The sequence below is a fragment of the Cydia splendana genome, chromosome 1 (genome assembly GCF_910591565.1).
Source record: "Cydia splendana chromosome 1, ilCydSple1.2, whole genome shotgun sequence".
NCBI lineage: Eukaryota > Metazoa > Arthropoda > Insecta > Lepidoptera > Tortricidae > Cydia > Cydia splendana.
The window spans coordinates 24,449,357-24,477,326 of NC_085960.1; the positions used below are offsets into that span (position 1 = coordinate 24,449,357).

The 27,970-nt window shown below is 40.5% G+C and overlaps 1 protein-coding gene across 1 annotated transcript in view; it reads right to left on the reverse strand.

The window, feature by feature from the left end:
• Positions 1 to 5,296: 5,296 nt before the first annotated feature.
• Positions 5,297 to 27,970, reverse strand: part of LOC134792197 (prolyl 4-hydroxylase subunit alpha-1) — a 28,683-nt gene continuing 6,009 nt past the window's right edge. Inside the window, exons 2-12 of the mRNA XM_063763442.1 lie at positions 22,780 to 22,985; positions 21,482 to 21,627; positions 21,220 to 21,376; positions 20,636 to 20,817; positions 18,892 to 19,031; positions 9,303 to 9,427; positions 8,805 to 8,958; positions 7,279 to 7,503; positions 6,844 to 6,903; positions 6,047 to 6,212; positions 5,297 to 5,525 (exon numbers count right to left, since the gene is read on the reverse strand). Coding sequence (XP_063619512.1) covers positions 5,407 to 5,525; positions 6,047 to 6,212; positions 6,844 to 6,903; positions 7,279 to 7,503; positions 8,805 to 8,958; positions 9,303 to 9,427; positions 18,892 to 19,031; positions 20,636 to 20,817; positions 21,220 to 21,376; positions 21,482 to 21,627; positions 22,780 to 22,967 — 1,662 coding nt within the window. The 5' untranslated portion in view covers positions 22,968 to 22,985 and the 3' untranslated portion in view covers positions 5,297 to 5,406. The remainder of the gene's footprint in view (positions 5,526 to 6,046; positions 6,213 to 6,843; positions 6,904 to 7,278; positions 7,504 to 8,804; positions 8,959 to 9,302; positions 9,428 to 18,891; positions 19,032 to 20,635; positions 20,818 to 21,219; positions 21,377 to 21,481; positions 21,628 to 22,779; positions 22,986 to 27,970) is intronic.

Sequence of the window (27,970 nt, forward strand, 5' to 3'; positions counted from 1 at the left end):
CACAGTAAATGGCCGCCATTTCGAATTCCAAAATGGTCATTATTTTCGAAATCGGCACTCCCTAAAACCTATTATATCGACACCCATCTCGACTTTTATGACAAAGTGTTTTGCTACCATCTGCATGCAAACATTTCTATTATTTTTACGTACAAAAATGGCCCCCTGTCAACTTTCAATCGAGATTTAATCGATAATTTATTCGATTAATATTCAGATTAATTCAATTTCAATCTATGTTAGGTCGACTAAACTAATCGCGATTAAAATTTGAGAATTCACTTTTTTTATTCCATTAATTAGTCGAATAAACAGTTAATCGATTAATGCCCATCTCTGACCACGGCATTTTTACACTTTGAGAATATCTGAAAACAAATCAACACAAGGAGCCATTTTGCAAATCCAGTAACATACCAGTAACTTTGTTATTACTTTTGACAGCGCGTGTCATGTGTCAACACAGAGTCGACACAAAGTCGAAACATTGCAACTACTTTGTGACTGCAATATTTCTCAGCCTTAAACCATATTTATACATCATAATTAACAAGTTTCGTAGTATGTAAAGCGTTATTTCTGTTATTTAAGTATAGTATACGCATCGAAATACTAAAAATGCTTCAAATAATATAGTTATGAACACAGGCACTGAGAAGTAAACAATTTCATTTCCGGCTAAACTAAAACAATGTGGTGGCGCGTTGATTATATTACACTTTGTTTATCAAATCACTCGAGCAGTTTAATTCCCCATAATAATTTAAGTCCTATTGTAATATAAATGCAAACAATATATAATTACGTCTTGTAATCCGTTTTAGAGATGGCGTATTAATGTCACTTATTTTTATTTAAGTATTTTTCCATCTGACAGTTTCCATTTGACAGGAACAAAATGAACGAATGAACGAATGATTTTGGCATAAAGTAGTCGCAAACCCGAAACAATGTGTGCACACGGCGACCACACTTTATGTCACTTTGTGTCATGTGTCGACCCTTCCCCATTTCTGGTAACTGTGTCGACACGGCGACGACTCTGCGACTGGAATTGTGACCGAAACAGACGGTGTCGACACAAGATGTGTCAACACCGCGTCGTAACGGCGACTGGAAATGGTTGTATGGGATGTATGGGGCAAAGTGTTTATATCCTAAATTATTCCGAATAATACCTAATGTTTATTGAAAACAAAAAAAATAAAAATGTGTAAAAGAAAACTACAGTCCTTAATGTTATTTATAATTATTGTATTATTTGATTTGTACAGTTTGTACGTAAAAATATAAAAATAAATATATAAAAATGTTCCTTATAAATTTGCATAAAGCCATCTTGAAAGATAAAATACATAATAAAATAAAACATAATGTTTCCATTCACTGGGCTACATTTAATCAAGTAATATTTCACATATTGTAATTATAAACTACAAAATATACTTCTAATATTTGTACACTGTAGAAAAAGGGGTTGAGACTTTCACTTTCATTTAAGTGTTTCACGTTTTACAATACATTGTAATGAGAATGAATCTACAAATGGCTAGGTTTGATTTCTCAAGAGCTGAACTAATGCTCTACGCTACGTTAGGGGTTGTGCACAAATCACGCGAGGTGTTTTCGGCTACTTTTTGACCCCCCCTCCCCCTTGGTGATGACACAACCTCACGTGTATTTTTTGAATTTTTTTCATTCGATCAATTTTTAAGATAAATAGTATTGTATATAGAAAATCTTGTTTATTTTTCTATTTTCGTTAAATAGACTCGCTATTTTGAAGTGCAGAGTGTAAATTTATGCTTAACGAAACCGAGAAAAAGTATCTACTCCTGTGGTAGAGTCAGACCAAGAAAAGTCTGCAGCGGATTTGATAGCCCACGCAGTGCAAGTATTATTTTAAACGTCAAACTTCTATGAAATTATGACGTATAAATATTAACACTGGCACTGCGAGGGCTATCAAAATCGCTGCAGACTTTTCGTGGCTTAACTCTAGGTTTTTTTCTTAGTTTCGTTCACTGTAGAAAAATACACGTGAGGTTTCCTTATACCCCCCCTCCCCCAACGTGATCTATCGTGATTTTTTCGTGACCCCCCTCCCCCTATCGAACCTCGCGTGATTTGTGCACAACCCCTTATATGTGTCGTTCCACGTCACATAGCACCGCGTTTTTATTGGAGGGCCGTTAATAACAGCGTAAGCTATCTATAAGCGTACGGTACCTTTACCCGTGGAACGTCACATATGCCTATAATTTAATGGATCGTTCGTTTTTACGTTTGTAAAATTTCTAGTAACATAATATATGTACAGTCAGCTGCAGAGATACCTTCATAAAAGTCTGTATGTAGGGGAGTCAACTATCTTTGCAGCTGACTGTACATATGTTACTACATGGTGTAATAAAACATGGTCTTCTATTCCCAGAGTGACACGGGCCTACGTCACAATAACATTGCCACTTTATTTCAACATAACATGTTACATGGGTACATTATACCTATGGTTAATAAGTTAAAATATTTCTTTATAATTTTATAATTTTCATTTATATGTATTTTATCTTAAATTTTACAATAACACGTCATTTTTAATTATTTGTTAGCAATATCTTCCGATTCACGAAAGAAATTTCAGACGTTCGGGTAATTCTGTTTACATTACTGGCAACACAGGATAGCGCTGTCACATTTGACAATTCGGATCTAGATAACTTCATGCCCTGACCGTCATCCTTGTCGAACGCGTGTTAATTGTTATTTCCTTCTCGCTCAGTGTCAGCAGTCGCAGTGTTTTCCAAACTTTTCACGTCGTAAGCTTGGTAATTAATGTGTAACTGTGAATTAGTTTTTCAAACGTTTGTCTTGTATAGATAAATAAAGTTTAGTTTAATCATTAGATTTGTTTTATTTTACTATGTTTCTACATGAAGAACTTAAAATTAATGCCGTTAAAATAATTTTCACCGTTGGTTAAAATTCTCCCACATTTTAAAGTTTGAGAACCTGTAAAAAGCATGATGACGTAGGCCCGTGTCAGTTAGGTCATACGCGAATCTCGGAATAGAGTACCAGGCGGAGTATATTATTATACCATGATGTTACTACAAATTTTATAGTCGTATTGTATAGCCGCTGATTTTGAAAAAAATAAATGCATTTTGTATGGCATCATAATTTCATGTTGTACAATAATAAACGTTGACTTGTTTGCTTATAAACTAAGGTAAAAACATGTTATCACTATTTTATTATCATTGACATGTAAATACAGGATGAAATTTTTAAATGGGGCACTAAAGGCGGCCACCTGATCCCGTGGTGCTAAGCGAAAACGGTCTAAACAGACCTTCCCTAACTTTTTAAAATAAAAGTACATATTGGCATTTCGAGATTTTGGAAAAAAAATTCAGCAACAAAGTCGTAAATTTTGACAAAAAATTTTTTGGTGCCAATTGATTCCATTTCTACTTATTTAGAATAAGCTTCTTAGAGATGAACCTAGGTTATGGCACTAGAAAAGCCATAAATGAAAGACAATGTCTTTTTATATGTATACATTTTGTATGAAGGTAGATAGTAATCTGGTAGCTGCTCTCAGTGCCCCGTTTACACATTATTTTTCTTGTGTAACTCGATGCAAGTAATTATTTCGATATCGCTATTGTAGGTACATATTGCCCAGATACAGCCTCTTACATTGCGTTATATTTGGAAACTGCTGCTGTCCTGCTAATTAAATAATGTACAAACAGCAACACTCCTAACAGTACATCGGTGGACCTTATTACAAAAGGCATCCACCCTTAGAGGATATAACCAACGGGGCGTCTGCCATGTCTATAATTTTCGGTACAAAATAGTCTGCCGTTTTTTGCGGGGGAGGGGCACATCAAATGTATACGTAACGTAAACATAGCCATGTCAGATAAACGTCAGTCCATACATGTGGTTGACATGTCGTTGACCATTGGCCGCCAATTTTCGACAGAGGGGAACGCCTGTTAATGACCACTTCGTTGGGGTCCACCGATGGAAAGTTAAGTGTGGGTGATCGTACAAATCAGTGGCGGCGCGTCAAATATACCCATTTGGAAAGCGAAGTATTTGGCCAGATTAGGCAAGCCGGTGGAGCGAGTTCTACGGACGCCCTGCCACTGTTATACATTAATTATTCTACCTATAAGTACTTAGATCTATCATATTGTATTAGTGTCATGGTTAAATAAAATATGGGGCAAGAAAATGTAACTGATCATTAATAATTATGGTTTTAGCATTAGACATAATATTAGGCTTATTCATATATTTCGAGATTCTTAGTTGAAAAATACTAATAAAGTTTATATGGGCTTCTTTGCGACTTGCCAATAGTAATAATAAGGAAGATGTTTTATATTGTACTTTTATACTCACACTGTAAAACCCTAAAGAGTAAAGACCCATGTTAAATAAACGAAGATGTAAAAATAAATGAAAATAAGACTTTATTGTAAATTAATAATAGCCTAATAAGAATCAATTCACCTTCGTCATATTATACAGAGTTTTATCAAAGTGCGTGAGTGATTCTATTGGCACTTAGTTGTTTCATTGTTTATTCTTTGAGTATTAATAATACAATCACAATTAATATTATACTATCTGAAATACTTCTACAATTCTACATGTTTGTTCTGCTGATTTTAATCATCATCGGTTGCGTCAACTCAATATAAAACTAACCGCTTACTAATTAGACATGTCTGTTTTATAAATTTATTTACTATTAAAATAACCTAAGTTTTGCTAGAATTTGTATTCAGTTCAGTTTGTTTTATATCAAATCAAAGATTCATTGATTGCATAAGATGTATAAAGTGTAAGAAAAAATCGTGTCCAAGATTTTGTCGGGTAAAGAAGATGGCGTTCTTTTTCTTTAAAAAAAAAGCTTCCATCAAATTTATGATGATAAGTATCGCTAATGTCAAAAGTGTGCTGTAATTGTAGAGCATGACGTGGTTCGGTAGCAGGACTTTACAAATAATAGCCACGATGGATTGCCGGGTGTTGACTAAAGAAGGGTTAAACTTTCAAGCCTAATTAATTCCACGTTAGTTCACTGTATAATAAGCTATCGATATTACACTTTAAACGACATTAAGTTAGGAAATAAACAAAATAAAAATTGGAGACGACTTCGCCATTTTGAAGTTCAACCGGATATCAGAAGATGGCGTTGTACGGCGCCATGTCTTGGGGCAACTGAACTGTCAAACTTTTGACAATCAGGGTTATCGCATAATATACGGAGCTTTATTTACATCGACGCACGAATTTCTCTTAAACTTTAGATACACATAAACATGTAATACGATCAATGGATCCTTGTTCTATATCTAGCAGACGTGTGGGAGCAGCCTACCTGGATGACTTGGGCACCGCGCGCGGGATCTTCCTGTGGATGCCTTCCTGCTGGTAGTCCAGGCTGCACGGCTTCAGCAGCTCCTGCCCGCCCTGGTGAAGCCACTTGTTGCACACTATGGACAAATACAAATAGATTAATACAATTGTACCAAATTTTACTTAAACTTAGCATTAAAGCTTAAACATTGATGGGCCAGAACGCGGATTCGCGCATGTGAAAACAGTTTGAAAAAAAAAAAAATTCTTTAATCTTTATTGCCTAGGTAATAAGGACGGTGCGCGACATACTAGGTATTTACACGTACCTATCAAGAGTAAGTTATAGGATATTATTTTCCAAGGGTGAGTTACCATCGTCCTCACTGTCGACTGACGATTTGTAAGCGTTATTTCAAAGACATAAGGTGCACCCATAGTCAGTCAGTGTTGGTGTGAGTACCGATGTGATCTGACAGACAAAATTACATAATTTCAACGTGGAAACATTTTGAAACTTCTCACATTTTTGTATGGGAATCGAAATTTTCCTTTTTCATAATGAAGTTGCCTTTGTTTCCTGTGAAAATTCCCTAGTCCTTTTCCAGGTTGTCGTAAAGTTTCCGCAATTTGCACGTGTGTAGGTGAGAGTACTGACCCCACTTGGAGCCGCGCAGCACGGGGCAGGCGGCGTGGCGCGTGGCCATGTCGCCCTCGCCGGAGGGGTGCAGGTTGAGCCAGAACAGCGCCGCGTTCTTCTCTGGGAACACGCTCAGCCCCAGCTCCGTGAACACCGTCGCGCCGCCCTGCGCCACCTCCGACATCTGTTAACGTAACAATGGGGTTGGCAACTATCAAAGGTTTGCATAGATGGCGCCATAATAGCTTGCCCCTTTTTTCTATGAGATTTGGCATAAAGGGCTGGCATCCAGGGCATAAAATTCCAGTATAAAAAACATAAATTTGACACATTTCTAGGGATTGACAGGGCAATGAAGCTATGCTGGCGCCAGCTGCTAAATACTTCGACCGGTCAACCCCATTATGTAATCAAATTTTCATTACTTATCGTAAAAAAAACGTACTTTGAAAGTAATACCCTAGGGCCAAAACGTATCACTTTCAATCCGCTTCTTTGATAAACAGTGAGGCACTTTCAAAGCATTATAAATTACTTATTAGATGATGCATTTAATACGATTTAAGGGCACCACACATTGGTGCTCCTAAGTTGCTGATGTAGTATGAGAGCAGAACTGTTAATTTTTATTACGTAAAAGTTCTGTTTTAACGAAGTAGGATATTCCGTGCAAATTTCATATTTGCTCGCATTCACGTCAATTGTATTTGCTCATTTTGAAACAAAATATGTAACTTTTCAAGCATGAAGTTTGGTATACAAAACATGAGTAGGTACAACATTTTGAAATGTAGGATTACAGTTTATTTACTTACATAAAACAGCACGGTGGCAATTCTGTTGCCATCGAAATGGTTGAAGGCGTTTTCATATTTCTGTAAATAAACATCATCTTAAAGTTAGTGTACTTGCAAGTGCAGCCATTAAAATGAAAATATTTTATGTTACACTTAGTTGTTTATCGAGTTCGCGTTAGAATACGATTGAAAATATTCAGATAATGTGTTATGAACTTATGATTATTTCGCTTTAGACTGTCAATTAAGGGTCTGTTGCATCAAACTGTCTGTAACCGCTAGAACCTTAGCTAAATTCTATTGTATGGGAAGTTTCATAATTCATTGCTGTCTGACGTCGATCAGTCCATCAATCGTGGTCAGTGCAACCGACCCTAAGTTAATCATCTTTTACTCCCAGCCACCAGCAGTTGTGTTTTGTACGATAGCGGGTTACAAGTAATGGTGGAGTACCCTCGCGAAGTCGTAGTGCGGCTCGTAGTGTCCGCCGATGCCGTAGTTGACGACCTGCAGCTCCTCGGCCGAGCCCACGTCGAGGCCGGTCATGTGCTGCACGCGGCGAGTCAGGCGCGCCACCACGGCCGCCTCGGCGTCGCGCAGCCACGCCGACTTGCTGATGCGGTAGTGCGCCGGCACCAGCTCGCCCGTCTTCGGGTCGTGAACCACGGCGCGTTTGAACTGGGAAGGTATAGTACATTGTAGGAGAGGATGGAAAACCGCTAAAAGATGGACGTGTCGTTTGAGGGCCGACACGTTAGTGGAGGCCCTCAAATAATACGAGTCCATCTTTAGCGTTTCCGGCCGAGGCATTACATAGTGCTTTTCACGACTACTGCGAGGAAATAAGAAAACATTTGCATAACTATAAGTACTTGCCCGCGATTTCTCTGGTAGCAAATTACTAGCCACTGCCTGTGCTGTCTCTTGAATTTCGGTAGGCGTCAGTGTAAGAATATCATTTTCTTCACTAGAAGAACTCATTTTTATAGCGAGCGTAGATATACGCGTTTCTTGTATTTTTTAGTCAAACACAATTTACACTATCCATTTCAGTAAGTATTTTCAAATCCCGCCTTTTTACTTTTTTTATCACTTTTTCAAGAGGCGTTTATCAAGAGGCGTTTTTCTGTTATTTGCTTCAAACCGACTCTAAACTTAGAAGCGTTTTTGCTAAAAAAACCACAAACAGCTACAAAAGAAAAAAACGCCTTAAGCGTGAACTGAATGGATAATTTAATTGTTAAAAAAAAATTAACTGAATGGTTTTGACATTCCTTTTTTTTTAAACAAGAAATTGGTCCTATAAATAATCTTATTTTATTTTTGAAGGAAAAAGTTGCGCCTAAAAAGACCTTTTATTGATTTTTATGTTTTAAATGATACTCATTGCTGTAGCGAACCGTCACCAATGACAGATGATGATAACAATGAAACATTGTAGTAGTCCAGCTTGGTTTTAGACCATCTATTGCCACATTTCCGAACAGTGGCCAGCGTGAAAAGGTATTATTAGTCAGGTCGACACCGTTATTCCATTGCCAAAATGATTATGAGAATGCGATTCTGGATTTGTTCCAAGAACGGTTCTAAAGCTGACAAGGTAAAACAAATGAATATGTCTGGTCGACACTTATTGTGCGTTTTATAGTTTTTGCTTTGGATTCAACAGTCACAGAAACGGGATCATATGTGTCAATTTGCTGACAATGTTTGTATTATATAATATCTTCCAACTACTGCTATTCATTAAATTATCTTCAGGACGACTAGCCAACCAAATATGTAACCATTCTAACCAGCGATGGCGAGACGTTCATAAAACTCTATTTCTGTTAGTTTTGTCTCCACTATGTGATAGGTTGGGACCTCCTTCTAAACAAAAGATAGATATATTATGCTTGTGTTTCAAAATAAAGTAATCTAAACTAACTCCAACTTGCCCACAGATACCTCTCATGATAGTCATGATGTTGACTTACCCTCGGCATGGCCATGTCCTGGATTTGCTGGATCTCGGCGTCGCTGATGACATCATGGAACACGAACACGTCCGGGCTGATGTACACCTGCTCCACCTTAAACGGCGCGAGCCGCAGGAAAGGATGGTTCTCCGTCAAGTAACGGCACTTCAGTCTGAAAATACAATGGTTATGTCTGTCAACAACATTTCACATTTGAAATTTGAATATAATAGGTATAAAAAAGCTTTGACTTGTGCCAAGTGTCATGTTCATCATAAATACATAAATTAGAGAAGTTACATATTTTGCGACTCCCGTAGCGATTATTTCTGATAATATTTATACCTACACCCTACACATTTGCCCTGCCTTGATCATTTCGTTGATTCGGTGTAGGCTACACCGAATCAACGAAATGATCAATTTAAAATTTATAATGTAGATTTTGCGGGGCAGAATGAATGCATGTAGCAGAATTGGGGCCAGGGAAAATAGTCTAAATCTGATCATTAGTACCTTTTAGCAATTTCACTAGATATTTCCATCTCGCCGCGGCACAACGCCTCATATTTTTTTCTCTCGATGGCGTAATCTCTCATCTCGTCGGACACCTCGGGTTTCGACGACTCTTCGCCGGTTTCCTGCCGCAACGGATACAATACATGATAACAGAAGATATTGACGGATATGTTTTGACAGTACATGACTTTATTTAGAGTTAAAGCATGAGGCGTATAATTTTAAAGTAATGAAAGGAAAATCGGATAATAGGCCTGATGACAAATTTTGAAATCCCTTTTAATATTGTCGGTACACTTGTATTGGTTCCGAAAAACACAATATTTCAGCTATACTCATAAGATTTAGCATAAATAATTGCATTTTATTATAGCTAGTTTAAACCTCGCGCGAAAACGCCTCGCGCCATTTGTGACGTCATAAATTAGTTGGTGGTAGGGTGGTAGACATTGTTTACATACTTACAGTTACGAATTTCCCTCGAATCCGAATGATATTGTAAATACAGCACCATATATTAGGTTAGGGATGATAAATACATTACAAAAATTTATCACAATAACTCATTTTATACAAAAACTCTCACACGGTTGCAATTTAAGATGAATTATTTAGATACATGTAGATTTTGGGGACCCGGGTATGTCCTTAAACTACGTCCAAGACCACCGGTGGACGGGCAGCAGCGTCCCTCAAATTCGGTGTACTCGACTGCGATCGCCAACCCGCCTGCCAAGCGTGGCGATTATGGCATTCACCCCCCATCATGATGAGCACAATAAAACCATGGCCCCGAGGTTCCGGCGACCCCCGGTGCTCTGGCTATGGTAGCGGTCAGGGCATTAGCGGGGTCAGGGGTGCTAAGAATCTCCGGCAAAGATCCGGCTACCCGCCCCGACGACGACTGGCCCTGGTAACACACAACATACGCACTATGAGGACTGACGAAAAGATCTGCGAGCTGGAAGAGGAACTGAGCAGGTTACACTGGGACATTGTAGGGTTATGCGAAGTCCGTAGAGAGGGGGAGGACACGACAACCCTGAAGTCTGGTAACTTGCTCTACCACCGGGAGGGCGACCAACAGTCCCAAGGTGGTGTCGGGTTTCTCGTTCACAAGTCCCTCGTAAACAACATAATAACCATCGATAGTGTGTCGAGCAGGGTGGTATACCTAATACTCAGAATATCCAAAAGATATTCGCTGAAGGTCATTCAGGTGTACGCACCGACCTCGTCACACTCCGATGATGAAGTAGAAGCTATGTATGAGGACGTAAGTAGGGCCATACATACTTCTAAAACCTACTTTACTGTTGTTATGGGGGACTTCAACGCAAAGTTGGGCAAGAGAAGCGGGGATGAGTTGAGAGTGGGGCAATTTGGGTATGGGCAACGGAACCCTAGGGGTCAGAGGCTGGCCGACTTTCTGGAGAGAGAGGAACTCTTCATGATGAACTCTTTCTTCCAGAAGCCGCCTCACAGGAAATGGACCTGGATGAGTCCTGACGGTTCCACGAGAAACGAGATAGACTTCATCATGACCGACAAGAAACGGATATTCAGTGATGTCTCTGTGATCAACAGGGTAAAGACCGGTAGTGATCACCGAATCGTAAGAGGCACACTGAATATCAATATTAAACTTGAAAGGTCCAGCCTGATGAAGTCTACGCTCCGACCTACTCGAGCCCATGTTCAAAACCCCGAAAGCTTTCAACTCGAGCTCTCTAACCGCTTTGCTTGCCTAGAGAACTTGGCTTCAGTGGACGAAATCAACGACGGGCTAGTGGAAACTGTCCACACAGTAGGGTCTAAGTTTTTTAGACCCCGCCGTAAAGATAGACCTCAGAAATTGACCGAGCAAACCTTAAACCTCATGGCTGAACGACGCTCGCTACAGTTGCAGTCTCCCGATGACGCGGAGTCATATAGGCAGCTCAATAGACGTATATCTAAGTCCTTGCGACATGATCTGCGTCTCTTTAATACTAACCGTATTAAAGAGACTATTGAGCGAAACCAAGGCTCCAAAGTGTTCGCAAAGGACAAGTCTATTGGGCAAAGCCAGCTGACAAAGCTGAAACGGGAAGATGGCAGCATAGCGTCGAGCAAAGCGGAGGTTTTAGGTGAGATCGAGAGGTTCTATGGACAGTTATACACTTCGATCGCAAAGCCCGTTGACAGCTTGGTAGGAGATCCAAGAGCCAAGCTGTCCCGACATTATACCGAAGATATCCCGGACATCAGTCTGTACGAGATTAGGATGGCCCTGAAGCAGCTTAAGAACAACAAGGCGCCGGGCAAAGACGGAATCACTTCAGAGCTTCTGAGAGCGGGTGGAACACCGGTACTTAAAGTCCTCCAGAAGCTCTTTAATTCCGTCTTGTCCGAGGGCATAACGCCTGAAACATGGAATAGAGGCGAGGTGGTGCTGTTCTTCAAAAAAGGTGATAACAACCTATTGAAGAACTACAGACCCATCACGCTTCTGAGCCATGTCTATAAGCTGTTTTCAAGGGTCATCACGAACCGTCTCGAACACAGACTTGATGACTTCCAGCCTCCCGAACAAGCCGGTTTCCGAAAAGGCTATAGTACCATAGACCACATCCATACGCTGCGGCAAGTTATACAGAAGACCGAAGAGTATAACTTGCCATTATGCTTAGCGCAGCGAAATGCTATACATGGAAGTATTCTGTCCGCTCAATTATGACCCAACGCAAACTACCCCGCGATAGGCGGTACTTACAAACTGCTCGATTGCCAATCTCAGTACCACCGAGATGACAGTCAGTGACAAATGGCTAAATTGATTTATAAAAACAACGTTTTTTTGTAATTAAAAATATATTCATGTGTCGTGAAGTGGTGCAGAAGTTATTTTAGTTCATACCAAGGACAGTGGAATCACTTTTCACTTGTAGTAAACAGATAACTTCAGTAGAATTTGGAAAAAACATGACGATTTGTTTTCAATACTACCGTGCTAAGCTAAAACGTAACAACTGCATACGACTTTCATAACAACATACGACTTTTTAAATTGCGAGGATAATAGGGATGGTGTTATGCTAAATGAAGTAGACTATTTTATTAACTTGTGTTTGGTTTAGGTACTTTCTATATAATTATAAATGTAGTAATAAATTCCTTCTTACAGATTTGTATTTTCCTTTTTTATTTCATGAGATGGAGCTATAAAAAAACTACCTAGTTATTTCAAATTAATAATCAAATTTGGTATTGTCATTTTACATTACTTTCCATTCAGATTCCCACAAGATGCTATTCGCAGAGAACTGGAAAAAAGCTGTCCAATTAGAGAGACATGAAATTGAGTGGATGCCTGGCAAGATATCTAGAATATGTTCTATTCATGAGATATAACCCGTGAGATAATCATACCCGGTCTCCTATATGTAGATACATTTTTCCTATCATGCTTTCACTGAATTAATTTAACAAATACACACAATTTTTATCTGAAAATGTTGATCATTTGAATCCACCCTCTACTGTCACATATATGTAGGTTCTCTCTCAAGCCATTTCCGTCAGTAGAAAAGAGCGGCAAACATATTAACTCACATTATAGACGGGTCTAACGCGAATTATATTCAATTACCTTGATTTACCGACGTAAATCAGTTTCGATTCGTATAATGTGAGTTAATATGTGTTCAAAACGCGAAAGTTTAAAATATTATAAGAGCGGCAAATTTAGAAAATGTAAGCGCGCGAACGGCTGTGGTCCTATACAAAATTTTAATTTTGCACCTTTTTCTACTGACAAACTTGCTTGACCGGCTATATACATATAAAATATTCCGAACTGAAAGTGGGGATTTATTGTGACTCCGCCTGTTCAAATATTTTTGACCCGATTCGTGTACCTATGTAAATTTTGCAGACTGTATAGCCAGTCCGATTTCTAAGATCAAGTTCGCCATACATTTACTATGGCGTACTTGATCTTAGAAAAACGGACAGACTATACCTGAAAGTGACTTCGCACTGCCATGCAGATTGATAATAAAATATACAAAATACTTATTATAACGGAATACATTTATACAACAATGATATATTTACTTATGTTGAGTTAGTCTGTCATGTCATAACAACATTTTAACTAGTTATCTTTTAATCTGCATTAAATTATTATGCGTGAATTATTTGACTGGTTCTTCACTGTATGGCATAAACCTATCCCTGTCCAAGTCATATTCTAATCAAATATGAACCGCGAACTCTCAGCGGCCAGTACGTACAGCAAGAAGGTTATTAGCTGATTAATGTCGCTGATTGGTAGTTATTGACATTATATGCATTTCATCTAGACTTAGCTATGTACCATTAGTGTAATAAAGATGACTCTTATTTTGTTTACGAGCTTTGATTACAGGCTCCGTAAACGCGTCGTCTTATTTGAATGTAGGCGTAATTGTGTATGTGTGCTAATTTGGCCCGAGAATTTGAACGGTAATGTTCCTAAAGGCGGTATCCACTTAGCGTTTGTGGACTATGAGAAAGCCTTCGATTCGGTGGAAACATGGGCGGTGCTTGAGTCTCTTCAGCGATGCCATATTGACTATCGGTACATCGAAGTGTTGAAGTGTTTGTATAGTAACGCCACCATGTCGGTCCGAGTACAGGAGCAGAGCACGAGGGCGATTCCATTGCGAAGAGGCGTAAGGCAGGGAGACGTTATCTCTCCGAAACTGTTTACTGCCGTAATGGAAGACGCCTTCAAGCTCCTGGAATGGGAAGGACTTGGCATCAACATCAACGGCGAATACATCACTCACCTTCGGTTTGCCGACGATATCGTAGTCATGGCAAAGTCGATGGAGGAACTCAGCATGATGCTCGATGACCTCAACCGAGTTTCACAACGGGTGGGCTTGAAAATGAACATGGACAAGACGAAACTTATGTCAAATGCCAATGTTGTGCCCATCCCAGTCTCTGTTGGGAACTCGGTACTCGAAGTTGTTGACTCGTACATCTACAAGGACCCGGGTATGTCCTTAAACTACGTCCAAGACCACCGGTGGACGGGCAGCAGCGTCCCTCAAATTCGGTGTACTCGACTGCGATCGCCAACCCGCCTGCCAAGCGTGGCGATTATGGCATTCACCCCCCATCATGATGAGCACAATAGAACCACGGCCCCGAGGTTCCGGCGACCCCCGGTGCTCTGGCTATGGTAGCGGTCAGGGCATTAGCGGGGTCAGGGGTGCTAAGAATCTCCGGCAAAGATCCGGCTACCCGCCCCGACGACGACTGGCCCTGGTAACACACAACATACGCACTATGAGGACTGACGAAAAGATCTGCGAGCTGGAAGAGGAACTGAGCAGGTTACACTGGGACATTGTAGGGTTATGCGAAGTCCGTAGAGAGGGGGAGGACACGACAACCCTGAAGTCTGGTAACTTGCTCTACCACCGGGAGGGCGACCAACAGTCCCAAGGTGGTGTCGGGTTTCTCGTTCACAAGTCCCTCGTAAACAACATAATAACCATCGACAGTGTGTCGAGCAGGGTGGTATACCTAATACTCAGAATATCCAAAAGATATTCGCTGAAGGTCATTCAGGTATACGCACCGACCTCGTCACACTCCGATGATGAAGTAGAAGCTATGTATGAGGACGTAAGTAGGGCCATACATACTTCTAAAACCTACTTTACTGTTGTTATGGGGGACTTCAACGCAAAGTTGGGCAAGAGAAGCGGGGATGAGTTGAGAGTGGGGCAATTTGGGTATGGGCAACGGAACCCTAGGGGTCAGAGGCTGGCCGACTTTCTGGAGAGAGAGGAACTCTTCATGATGAACTCTTTCTTCCAGAAGCCGCCTCACAGGAAATGGACCTGGATGAGTCCTGACGGTTCCACGAGAAACGAGATAGACTTCATCATGACCGACAAGAAACGGATATTCAGTGATGTCTCTGTGATCAACAGGGTAAAGACCGGTAGTGATCACCGAATCGTAAGAGGCACACTGAATATCAATATTAAACTTGAAAGGTCCAGCCTGATGAAGTCTACGCTCCGACCTACTCGAGCCTATGTTCAAAACCCCGAAAGCTTTCAACTCGAGCTCTCTAACCGTTTTGCTTGCCTAGAGAACTTGGCTTCAGTGGACGAAATCAACGACGGGCTAGTGGAAACTGTCCACACAGTAGGGTCTAAGTTTTTTAGATCCCGCCGTAAAGATAGACCTCAGAAATTGACCGAGCAAACCTTGAACCTCATGGCTGAACGACGCTCGCTACAGTTGCAGTCTCCCGATGACGCGGAGTCATATAGGCAGCTCAATAGACGTATATCTAAGTCCCTGCGACATGATCTGCGTCTCTTTAATACTAACCGTATTAAAGAGACTATTGAGCGAAACCAAGGCTCCAAAGTGTTCGCAAAGGACAAGTCTATTGGGCAAAGCCAGCTGACAAAGCTGAAACGGGAAGATGGCAGCATAGCGTCGAGCAAAGCGGAGGTTTTAGGTGAGATCGAGAGGTTCTATGGACAGTTATACACTTCGATCGCAAAGCCCGTTGACAGCTTGGTAGGAGATCCAAGAGCCAAGCTGTCCCGACATTATACCGAAGATATCCCGGACATCAGTCTGTACGAGATTAGGATGGCCCTGAAGCAGCTTAAGAACAACAAGGCGCCGGGCAAAGACGGAATCACTTCAGAGCTTCTGAGAGCGGGTGGAACACCGGTACTTAAAGTCCTCCAGAAGCTCTTTAATTCCGTCTTGTCCGAGGGCATAACGCCTGAAACATGGAGTAGAGGCGAGGTGGTGCTGTTCTTCAAAAAAGGTGATAACAACCTATTGAAGAACTACAGACCCATCACGCTTCTGAGCCATGTCTATAAGCTGTTTTCAAGGGTCATCACGAACCGTCTCGAACACAGACTTGATGACTTCCAGCCTCCCGAACAAGCCGGTTTCCGAAAAGGCTATAGTACCATAGACCACATCCATACGCTGCGGCAAGTTATACAGAAGACCGAAGAGTATAACTTGCCATTATGCTTAGCGTTTGTGGACTATGAGAAAGCCTTCGATTCGGTGGCAACATGGGCGGTGCTTGAGTCTCTTCAGCGATGCCATATTGACTATCGGTACATCGAAGTGTTGAAGTGTTTGTATAGTAACGCCACCATGTCGGTCCGAGTACAGGAGCAGAGCACGAGGGCGATTCCATTGCGAAGAGGCGTAAGGCAGGGAGACGTTATCTCTCCGAAACTGTTTACTGCCGTAATGGAAGACGCCTTCAAGCTCCTGGAATGGGAAGGACTTGGCATCAACATCAACGGCGAATACATCACTCACCTTCGGTTTGCCGACGATATCGTAGTCATGGCAAAGTCGATGGAGGAACTCAGCATGATGCTCGATGACCTCAACCGAGTTTCACAACGGGTGGGCTTGAAAATGAACATGGACAAGACGAAACTTATGTCAAATGCCAATGTTGTGCCCATCCCAGTCTCTGTTGGGAACTCGGTACTCGAAGTTGTTGACTCGTACATCTACCTAGGACAAGTAGTCCAATTAGGTAGGTCCAACTTCGGGAAAGAGGTCAACCGCCGAATCCAACTCGGTTGGGCAGCGTTCGGGAAACTACGTAATGTCTTTTCGTCCGACATACCTCAGTGCCTCAAGACGAAAGTCTTTAATCAATGTGTGTTACCAGTGATGACTTACGGCTCCGAAACGTGGTCTTTCACTATCGGCCTCATCTCAAAACTCAAAGTCGCTCAACGAGCTATGGAGAGGGCTATGCTCGGAGTTTCTCTACGTGATCGAATCAGAAATGAGGAGATCCGTAGACGAACTAAAGTCACCGACATAGCCCACCGGATTAGCAAGCTGAAGTGGCAATGGGCAGGCCACATTGCACGCAGAGAAGATGGCCGATGGGGTCGAAAAGTGCTCGAGTGGAGACCACGGACTAGCAAGCGCAGCGTAGGACGTCCACCCACAAGATGGACAGACGATCTTGTTAAGGTCGCCGGAAGACGCTGGATGCGGGTCGCTTCCAACCGGCACGTATGGAGGTCCAAGGGGGAGGCCTATGTTCAGCAGTGGACGTCTTATGGCTGAGATGATGATGATGATGATGACATCTACAAGGACAAGTAGTCCAATTAGGTAGGTCCAACTTCGAGAAAGAGGTCAACCGCCGAATCCAACTCGGTTGGGCAGCGTTCGGGAAACTACGTAATGTCTTTTCGTCCGACATACCTCAGTGCCTCAAGACGAAAGTCTTTAATCAGTGTGTGTTACCAGTGATGACTTACGGCTCCGAAACGTGGTCTTTCACTATCGGCCTCATCTCAAAACTCAAAGTCGCTCAACGAGCTATGGAGAGGGCTATGCTCGGAGTTTCTCTACGTGATCGAATCAGAAATGAGGAGATCCGTAGACGAACTAAAGTCACCGACATAGCCCACCGGATTAGCAAGCTGAAGTGGCAATGGGCAGGCCACATTGCACGCAGAGAAGATGGCCGATGGGGTCGAAAAGTGCTCGAGTGGAGGCCACGGACTAGCAAGCGCAGCGTAGGACGTCCACCCACAAGATGGACAGACGATCTTGTTAAGGTCGCCGGAAGACGCTGGATGCGGGTCGCTTCCAACCGGCACGTATGGAGGTCCAAGGGGGAGGCCTATGTTCAGCAGTGGACGTCTTATGGCTGAGATGATGATGATGTAGATTTTGAGTGAAAATCACTGAGCGCCGGTTTTACTTTTTTATTTTTTCTAGTTACGACAGGCAACATGGCAATGATAGTTCCATTCAGCCACATAATTAAAAAAGTTTGTTGGTGAAATATCGTATCATTTAGCATTTTATTTAGATAATAACAAATATAAATATATATTTACTTAATATCGTGTAAGTAATAATATTTTTTGGACGTAAGAAATGTTTAGTGACGAAATAATAATTTTTTTGAACCTGCAAACTCTTTGGTGAGGACGTATGGATTACGGTCAATGAGGTTGTCTATGTTGATCTAAGAAATATGTAATGGATTGATGACGTCACTTCTTAGATCGCTTCTGCTTGGCGTTTCAGTAATAATGGCCGATTGGAGAATTTTGCACTTTTATTTTATTGAATATATTAATAATCCTAATGTTTATACTGAGCTTCGGCCATTTTTAAGAATCGTATTAACATATATGTTTCTTTGAAACCATTATTTCCATGATTCTTTGTTACTGTCATCAGGCCTATTTTGATAAATTAGTAATCAGGCATGTTATTTTAGAACGTGTAATTTTCGTACAGGCAGAAGTACCTAAAGGGAGGTGCTCAAATTGACCGGATGGTATCCTGATTTTCATAAGAATAAAGTTTTGCTCAGTAAATTTTGAGTATCTCACTTCTGCTGCTGACTAATACCTATTCTAGCAGTCAAATCATTGCAAATTGTATTTAGGTACATATTTTCGATCAATATTATGTTTTTGCCTTCGAATGATGTACTTACCTCAATGTCTTTGTTGTGTTATTTATTGTTGTGTTAGTGTATTGGTTGCGATCTACTAACCCCTCGCTGCCTTCTCCGTGTGGCCTTTTCCTGCTCGGCGATATTTTTCTTGAAGTGCGGCACATTGCCCCGCGCCCGCGGATGTTCAGGGTCTAAGGCAAGCAGCTTTTCCGTCCATTCTAGGGCACTCTTCACGTCTCCTGTAATATGAAAAATACACATTTAAGGGACTGTTTGTACCGTATCCGCATTGTAAGTTTTAAAAACGTTGGTAGAAACACGACACTGACGACAGAGCCTAAGCTAAGCATACTGCATTCTGCATAAAGCATACTGGTTTGTAGTAGCCTAATTTATAACTGCAGCTTATAGGGTCATTATAAGCTGTAGTTATAAATGATTTGTGCAATATTTATTATTTCTAAATGCTAAGGTAAGCTAGAGAAAGCAGACTAGTATGTTCATCTTTACTTTTATTTAGAGGGAGAGAGAGATTTATAATTATTTTTAGCGAATAATTTGGTTATAACTTACAACCTTCACTTACAGGCGAGTCCTTCAAACAATGCGAGAAGCTGATATAATCGAGCAACTTTATATCCGTTAAGGAGTGAGAGATGGTCTCCTCCCGCAGCTTGTTGAGCGCCTCCATGGCCCACGCTAGAGCGTTCTTGTAGTTCATGTTGTACGTATAATATTGACAGGCGACCACCCTTCAGGTAATGCGAGAAGCTGATGTAGGTACTCGAGCAGGTCTATCTCCGTGAAGGCGTGCGAGACGCTCTCCTCCCGCAGCTTGCTGAGCGCCTCCATGGCCCACGCCAGTGATCTCTTAGTCGTGTTGTACGTATAATATTGACAGGCGACCACCCTTCAGGTAATGCGAGAAGCTGATGTAGGTACTCGAGCAGGTCTATCTCCGTGAAGGCGTGCGAGACGCTCTCCTCCCGCAGCTTGCTGAGCGCCTCCATGGCCCACGCCAGTGATCTCTTAGTCGTGTTGTACGTATAATATTGACAGGTGACTCACCCTTCAGGTAATGCGAGAAGCTGATGTACTCGAGCAGGTCTATCTCCGTGAAGGAGTGCGAGACGCTCTCCGCCCGCAGCCTGCTGAGCGCCTCCATGGCCCACGCCAGTGATCTCTTAGTCGTGTTGTACGTATAATATTGACTGGTGACTCACCCTTCAGGTAATGCGAGAAGCTGATGTACTCGAGCAGGTCTATCTCCGTGAAGGCGTGCGAGACGCTCTCCTCCCGCAGCTTGCTGAGCGCCTCCATGGCCCACGCCAGTGATCTCTTAGTCATGTTGTACGTATAATATTGACAGGTGACTCACCCGTCAGGTAAAGCGAGAAGCTGATGTACTCGAGCAGGTCTATCTCCGTGAAGGCGTGCGAGACGTTCTCCTCCCGCAGCTTGCTGAGCGCCTCCATGGCCCACGCCAGTGATCTCTTAGTCATGTTGTACGTATAATATTGACAGGTGACTCACCCTTCAGGTAATGCGAGAAGCTGATGTACTCGAGCAGGTCTATCTCCGTGAAGGCGTGCGAGACGCTCTCCTCACGCAGCTTGCTGAGCGCCACCATGGCCCACGCCAGTGATCTCTTAGTCATGTTGTACGTATAATATTGACAGGTGACTCACCCTTCAGGTAATGCGAGAAGCTGATGTACTCGAGCAGGTCTATCTCCGTGAAGGCGTGCGAGACGTTCTCCTCCCGCAGCTTGCTGAGCGCCTCCATGGCCCACGCCAGTGATCTCTTAGTCATGTTGTACGTATAATATTGACAGGTGACTCACCCTTCAGGTAATGCGAGAAGCTGATGTACTCGAGCAGGTCTATCTCCGTGAAGGCGTGCGAGACGCTCTCCTCACGCAGCTTGCTGAGGGCCTCCATGGCCCACGCCAGTGCGTTCTCGTAGTCTTTCATGTTGTACAGCGCTCGCATGAGCTCGTAGCAGTCCGCCGCCGACATGGGGAAGCTGTGAAACATGGTAATTACTTGGTGGTACTCAACTTGCAAGTACGAGTAAGGCCAACGATATTGTATCTACTGTCTATAAGATCTATTGCCGTTCTCGGGGGATCATAAGCGGTAAAAAAGAGGCTAATTTAAGCAGGATAATCAACCCTCAGATAGGGCATTTACAGAGATTTTATCCCAGTCACGGGAAAAAATCTCTGTAAATGGCATTGAAGTTTTAAGGCGCTGTATTTTAGGGTTATGATAAAATTTACATCAATTTTCCAGTAGTCGATACTACGTCGGGGTGTTGTCACGTTCCCAGTGTATTTAGAATATACCCAGAGAATCATCTGCCTCTCAAGTCCTTCCGCGTCCAGTACTGAACATATTCTATGTGTATTCAATAATGAAAACTTACCTGTACTTCACTCCGTTGAGTACGCCCTGGGCGAGCTCGTGAACATTTAAGTGGTAGGTGGTCTGTAATCTCGTAAGAGCTTGCGCCGCTCCCGCCAAGTCTTCTAGTGTTGGGTACTTCACGTCCGCGTGGTTCATCGTAATGTTCTTTATGTAATCTGCAATCGATACAAGACTGTGTTTAACTCCTTTAAAGGCAAATCCATGGTCTTCACGTAAGTTTAGTAAGATTAAAAAAAGCAAAAAAATATATGAGTACCAACCTGTGCCAATTTTTATACTATCTTCTATATCATCTAATTCAGTAGTCAGTCTTTTAATCAAGGTAAATGCGTTGATAGGATTTCCCAAATAGTTGGGAATGTCTTCCATAGCTTTTTCATGCTCGAGCTTGTACAGGTCCAAGTGCCTAGAAAAAGGGAGTTATGAGTTTATTTCATCGTTGTACCATCTCATCTCAATCGGTCGATGTAGGTGTGTTCAAATCTGGCAAATGCGCCGCAATTGCACGTTTCGAAAGGATCGCTAACTCTCGCGTCGCGTACGGATCTAGTGCATAATTATTTTTCATTGTATTTTCACGGAAACGTACGAACGTGCTGTCTTGCTATTTCAGTCAGTTTCGGTACAAAAAGTACCGAGGTTGACTGAAGTAGTATGACAAATACGAAGGTTTCTGAGAAAATACGATGGAAAACAATTATATGCACGACATCTGTAGTATGATATACATTGAGCGGGCGCAGGACGTTTTCAACAAGTGATCGGACAATGTGAAAACGCTCTTACGCGTATGGTTTGCGAATCGCGGATGCACGCAAAAGTACATTACGATTTAGTCTGCTTTCATCGTCCAGTGCAAATTACTTTTTATTCAAATTAAGAAATGTATATAAAATTAGTCTTCTTATACAGATTTTATAAAAACATTTTATTGGCATCACAAATCACTATCGTTATCGTTATAGTTTACGTTTTTTTTTTAATTTCCATAGTAAGGTTGTTTAGGACTTTAGGCAATAAAAAAGTACTGTATAGTTGAGAACAGGCAGACAGTGACTAAATAATTTAGATTGGTGTTCAAATTATAGAGCGTTGCTCCGCGAGTACATTAAATACAATAACTAACAAACGGTGGGTGACGACGCCGGCCTATTTGAAACATTGTGCGATGGTACCTACCTATATTAGAGTTTAGTTTAGGTTTAAAATGAAACTTTCTGTTAAACCTTGTAATTCGACAGTGAAGTCAAAACTAGAGTCGGAAGAATAAATTCATTCTCTTCTATACATACAAAGAAAGCTGCTTAGGTTTTGTTTGACGGTCAAGCAAAGGTTAGTTTTAGCTAATTAGGTATTGGTATATTAGTTTAAAACACATAATTACGATTATAGTCAGAACTTTCACAACAAACTAAATTTGTAATTGGTTAATTGAATCCAATTCAGGCCATTTCGTAAAAAAAAATCCGTTTTCATTTATTAACAAATACGGTTAATGTTTAAGAAAAGATCCATTTCTATGCGCAGGCGTGGTTTTGTAGTACAACGTTGAACTTACCTTTTCAATATAGCGATTCTTTCCTCTTCCTTAATAATATAATGGTCTAAGTCATCAATGATCCTCTTGTGCGTCTGTAGCAGTGGCTCCATCTCGGCTATGGCAGTGAACAGTTCCGCGTGAGTCCATGACTCCAGGTGCAGAAGGAAGAAGCTTAGCCATGCTATGTGCGAAATTTTAGGAACCATTTTTGACGTACTGTTAACCTGGAAGAAACGGGTGTGCATAAGTTACGTACAGGTCGAGTTTCAAATCGGATACGTAGTAACTACCCATCAGTACGGAGTACTGTGGAGGTTGAACGCCAAATCATGGGAGTTATAATTAATTAACAATTTCTAAATTTCTTTCCCTCGGTCACAACTCCTGCTTCGGAGCCGAACTTTTCCGACATTTAACCACAAAAGATAGAAGCCAGTATTTCAAAAATGCTAATATTATAAGAGCTAAATTAAATTGCACAAATCCTTCAACTTATTTGACGAATATCCCATGTTAAACTGAAGAACAAATGTGTTTGGGGTCGCCCGGTGAAACTAAGTTCAAAATGCCTTTGTAGAAGATGTCTTGAATACATATTTGCATTGATTAGCATAATGCATCGCTTATAATACTGCTGGTGCCTACAAGTTCTTATATTTACTTTAAAAAGTAGCTTACAGATAAGGATAATGGTACTTAAATTAAATACAGTAGAATGAATTTAAATATTATATGATTCATCATTTTGTTTCAAGGAAGCGTCTTAAGACCCTTAAGCGTCGATTTTATCGCCTAATTATGAATGAAACAATGGAACATATCTGTAAACTAACAAAAACCTCCATTGTGGAAAAACGTGGTCATCACTCATTTTAAAACATTGCATCAAACCAAGGTTTCAGTCTTTAAAGTGGTACACCAGTCACATGTTTTCGTCGTATATTCATATCATTCTTCCTGAATTCCTTGACCGTACTTCGACGTGTTTTCCAAATGTTTGAGTTATATTTCTTCCATATAATACGTTTGCATACCTACCTAATCTCATTCGGATAGATACCGAATTCGGATAGATATATTCATATCTTTAGAACGCTAAAACAAAATCGCTCGTGGTTGAAAACATGCGATTTTATTTAATCGGACTGGACTGGGGTCATTTGAATAATTCGGAAAAGTACCGTTTTTTGGGCAAACCGGTCAAATCAAGGATAAGGTAAATTTCTGAATTCTTTGCAATGTGAACGGACAGGGCGTTGACTGTAGGTATGTCACGGTACGTTGTTCATGCCTTTTGTACCGCCACATATCCGCATCAATACGCATGCGGCATAATGCACCGGTCATTTGTAAGGTTCAACTGGAATTAGGTAGGTACATATGCCTATTGAATAATTGGATTTACACACTGTATAAACAAACAGCAATGGGCTTGAAAATTGCCCGATCCCCACCTACTTCGATAGCTTAACAAGCGCATCGCCGGGCGAACTTATTCAAATAAGATCTTCGGTTATGGTTCAAGTTTTTACGAACGTCGAAGTCACATCCACTTCCACTATACTTTGGTAACTATTTGTGAAGATAACAGCTCAGTAAAAAGCCTGTCGTGTACCGTAAAAAGGGGTGACTTTGGGAAAATGGAACTTTGGTAGTTTAATAATTTCACAGGCCGTGTGCTTAATAAATTTGGGTGTTAAGAAATTAGGTAGAAACATATAATAAAGAGTGAGTGATGACGAGTTATGCAAGACGAGGTTAATAGTTTTGTGTAGGTAGGCTAGGTATTTAATTATCAATTGGGTCAATTGGTCAATACACAAATATAACTTGAGGTTTGCAGTAGAATACGTGCTTTCCTTTGAAATGCGTATGCGATATGTACACGGTCTGACCCACGGAATACAGTCTGACTTACTTATTAATCAATTAATTACGTAGGTACCTAGCTAACTATACCACATTTAAAAAGCATACGCATAAAGTAAACAACTGCTGCTTTTGATTCAAGTCTCTATCTGCTCTTTGTGTAAGCTTTATACTTTCGGTGTTCTGTAGCTTCTGAAATTGCCGAAGCACGGTTCCTGACGAAATTTACGCCCGTCCGTAATTTAACCAGGACTCGCGAAAACACTAACTAAATCGCGTAACATCGTTGATTATTTTAGATGATATAACATGTAATATACGTGACACGTTAAGCATACGCCCTCCTCGTGTAGAGTAGGCATACTCTCGTTATCAATCATTCAATGAAGAGAATTGTTGTCGGCGTCCCCACTGGAATGATTATAGCAGATGTGTTCACTTTCAGACTCTGCTGTAGTGTAGAGCTTTATGATATGTAGAATCGTTACTACATAATGCTAAATGCGGCATTCTTGTTTTTCTTGAAAGAGGAATAAGAGGATTATCTGGGAGACCGAGCTTTGCTCGGAAAACATTCAAAACTCAAAAATGTGCGTTTTCCCAGAGATAAGACCTAGCTAGATCGATTTTTCGCCCCCGAAAACCCCCACATAGCAAAATCAAAATCGTTAGAGCCGTTTCCGAGATCTGCGAAATATATAAATGTACTTATATATATAAGAATTACTCGTTTAAAGGTAGGTATAAGATTTGCATAAGTGTGGGTGTACTGATGGGATCTTAGTCCAAGGCGAAACAGTTACTTTTGTATGATGTCATGAATAAAATGAAGAGCTAAACGATGTTAGGTAGTAAAACAACATATATAGTTAACGATCTGCTTACGCGAACGCCATTTTCATTTTTTTAAGACCATACGAGGATCCTTATGATCTCAAAAATAGAGACGGTAGATATAGGTGCCTATACGACAGATGAGTTAGATGAGTAAATGTCTGATTGTTGATAATTCTTCGTGTCACTTACTTAAGACAAAAAGGAGATTGTGCTACCCTGGCTAATAGAAAATACAATTAAAAAGTTTGTACTGTACCTAAGCATAATATGCGTATATGTTTTACCTTTCGTTTCGTTGGTTTCCTTGTTTTTCGTAATAGCCGGCACTAAATCAGGTCAAACAATCAGTATTTTACCACTCTCCTACACTACGAAACTGCAACCAATATGTACTAACTAAGTTTTTCATTACTGTCTACGACACAGCTTGAAAGCTCCGTTCAAGTTCTAAACACACGTGTAACGTAAATATTTCTGTTTCCGCATTTGACCGGCGGCGGCGGGATTGCGGGTCAACGAACAAATGACTACCGGCGACTAGCGGCAAGCCGATGACCTTATCACAAATGTTTATGAATGTCGCGACTCGTTTAAATATTAATAATTACTCTATCTATATAGAAGAGCGCGGAACACTATGGAATGGGTTCGTAGGCAAGTGGCTGCAACGGATTGGTCGCGGCGGTGCTGACGCGGCCCGGCGTGCGCCGTAATTATGTTTACGATCGGGATTTTTCTGGAATGGGCTTCCTGCGACTGTGATATGTGCGCGACTGTACGAAAAGTTAAACTTGAATAAATCAGCTGATTTAAACGCCCATAGGTTGTCGCGCGCGCCAATAGTTTGTTGAATATTTAATTACATACTTAATTGTAAATAAATAAATTGACATAATCCAGATTAACCCCCACCATGCAAGAGGGGAGGTAGAGAGACGGTAAAGTAGATGGTAATTTGAACTAAAATTAACATCAATAATCCATAATATTGGCCTTGTTTAAGTATTGCGATTTTGTTGACGGTAGGTACAGTATTGACAGAGTAGACTAGACATAAAAATTCAAAATCGCTCTCCTTCTTGATGCGACTGGCAAATCATATTACTTTTTGGCAACCGAGTTTTTTAACCTAATTAGACCCCGCTGAATCTGAATTTGCCGGTTGCTTGATCGAATTCTTGACCAGAAGTGAGATATATTTGATATTAAAGGTCCCTTTTTTTAGTTTTTCGTAAATAACTCTTAAACGGTGGCTCATAGCCAAAAATGTTCTTACACATAAGTAATCTGCACAAAATTGTCTACAAGAAAGATTCCGTACAATTTTTCGCTAGGATCAATATTCAAAGAGATATTAACGCAGGAAATTAAATTATAATCACTTCTAAGGCCCCTTTTTTAGTTACTCGTAAATAACTCGTAAACGATGGCTAATATCAAAAAATCTTGTCAAACGTTAATAATCTACACAAAATTTTCAAAAAAAAATTTTATGTTCACTTTTCGCAGGGATCAATATTTAAAAAGATAATAAAGATGGAAAGTTAATTATAATAAATTCTAAGATTCCTTGTTTTTACTTTTACGTTAATAATTTGAAAAGTATGACTCAAAGCAAAAATAAATCTTGCACATAAATTATAAACATATAATTTCCTACAAGAAACACGTAGAACACTTTTCGCTAGGATCAATATTTAAAAAGACAAAGCAGCGGGAAAGTTCATTATAATCAATTTTAAAGTCCCTTTTTAGTTTTTTGTAAATAACTCGTAAACGGTGACCCATAGCAAAATAGGTTTTTAAGAATAAATCCGTACACGGCGGGAAGAAGTTGATATCTGGTGGGAGAAAATTGAAGAAATTTGAACTTTATGTAGTTTTATTTTAAGCTCAAATTCCTTCAGTAGAATATCTCGAGTTATCAACTTCTTCCCGCCGTGTACGTAAATTATCTACATAAAATTTTCTCCAAATAACATCCTGAACACTTTTCTCTAGGATCAATATTTAAAACGATATTAAAGGAAGAAAGTTAATTACAATCAGTTCACAGGTCACTTTTTTTTAGTTTTTCGTAAATAACTCGTAAACGGTGGCCCGTTGCAAAACAATATTATGATGTTTTATGGAGGAAAATTTATGTAGATAATTTATTCTTAAAAACCTATTTTGCTTTGGGACACCGTTTACGAGTTATTTACAAAAAACTAAAAAGGGACTTTAAAATTCATTATAATTAACTTACCCGCTGCTTTGTCTTTTTAAATATTGATCCTAGCGAAAAGTGTTCTACATGTTTCTTATAGGAAATTTTATGTTTATTATTTATGTATAAGATATTTTTGCTATGAGTCATACTTTACAAATTAGTAACGAAAACATAAAAATAAGGAACCTTAGAAATTTATTATAATTAACTTTCCCTCTTTATTATCTTTTTAAACATTGGTCCCTGCGAAAAAGTGTACTGAATCCTTTTTGTACAAAATGTTGTGTAGAT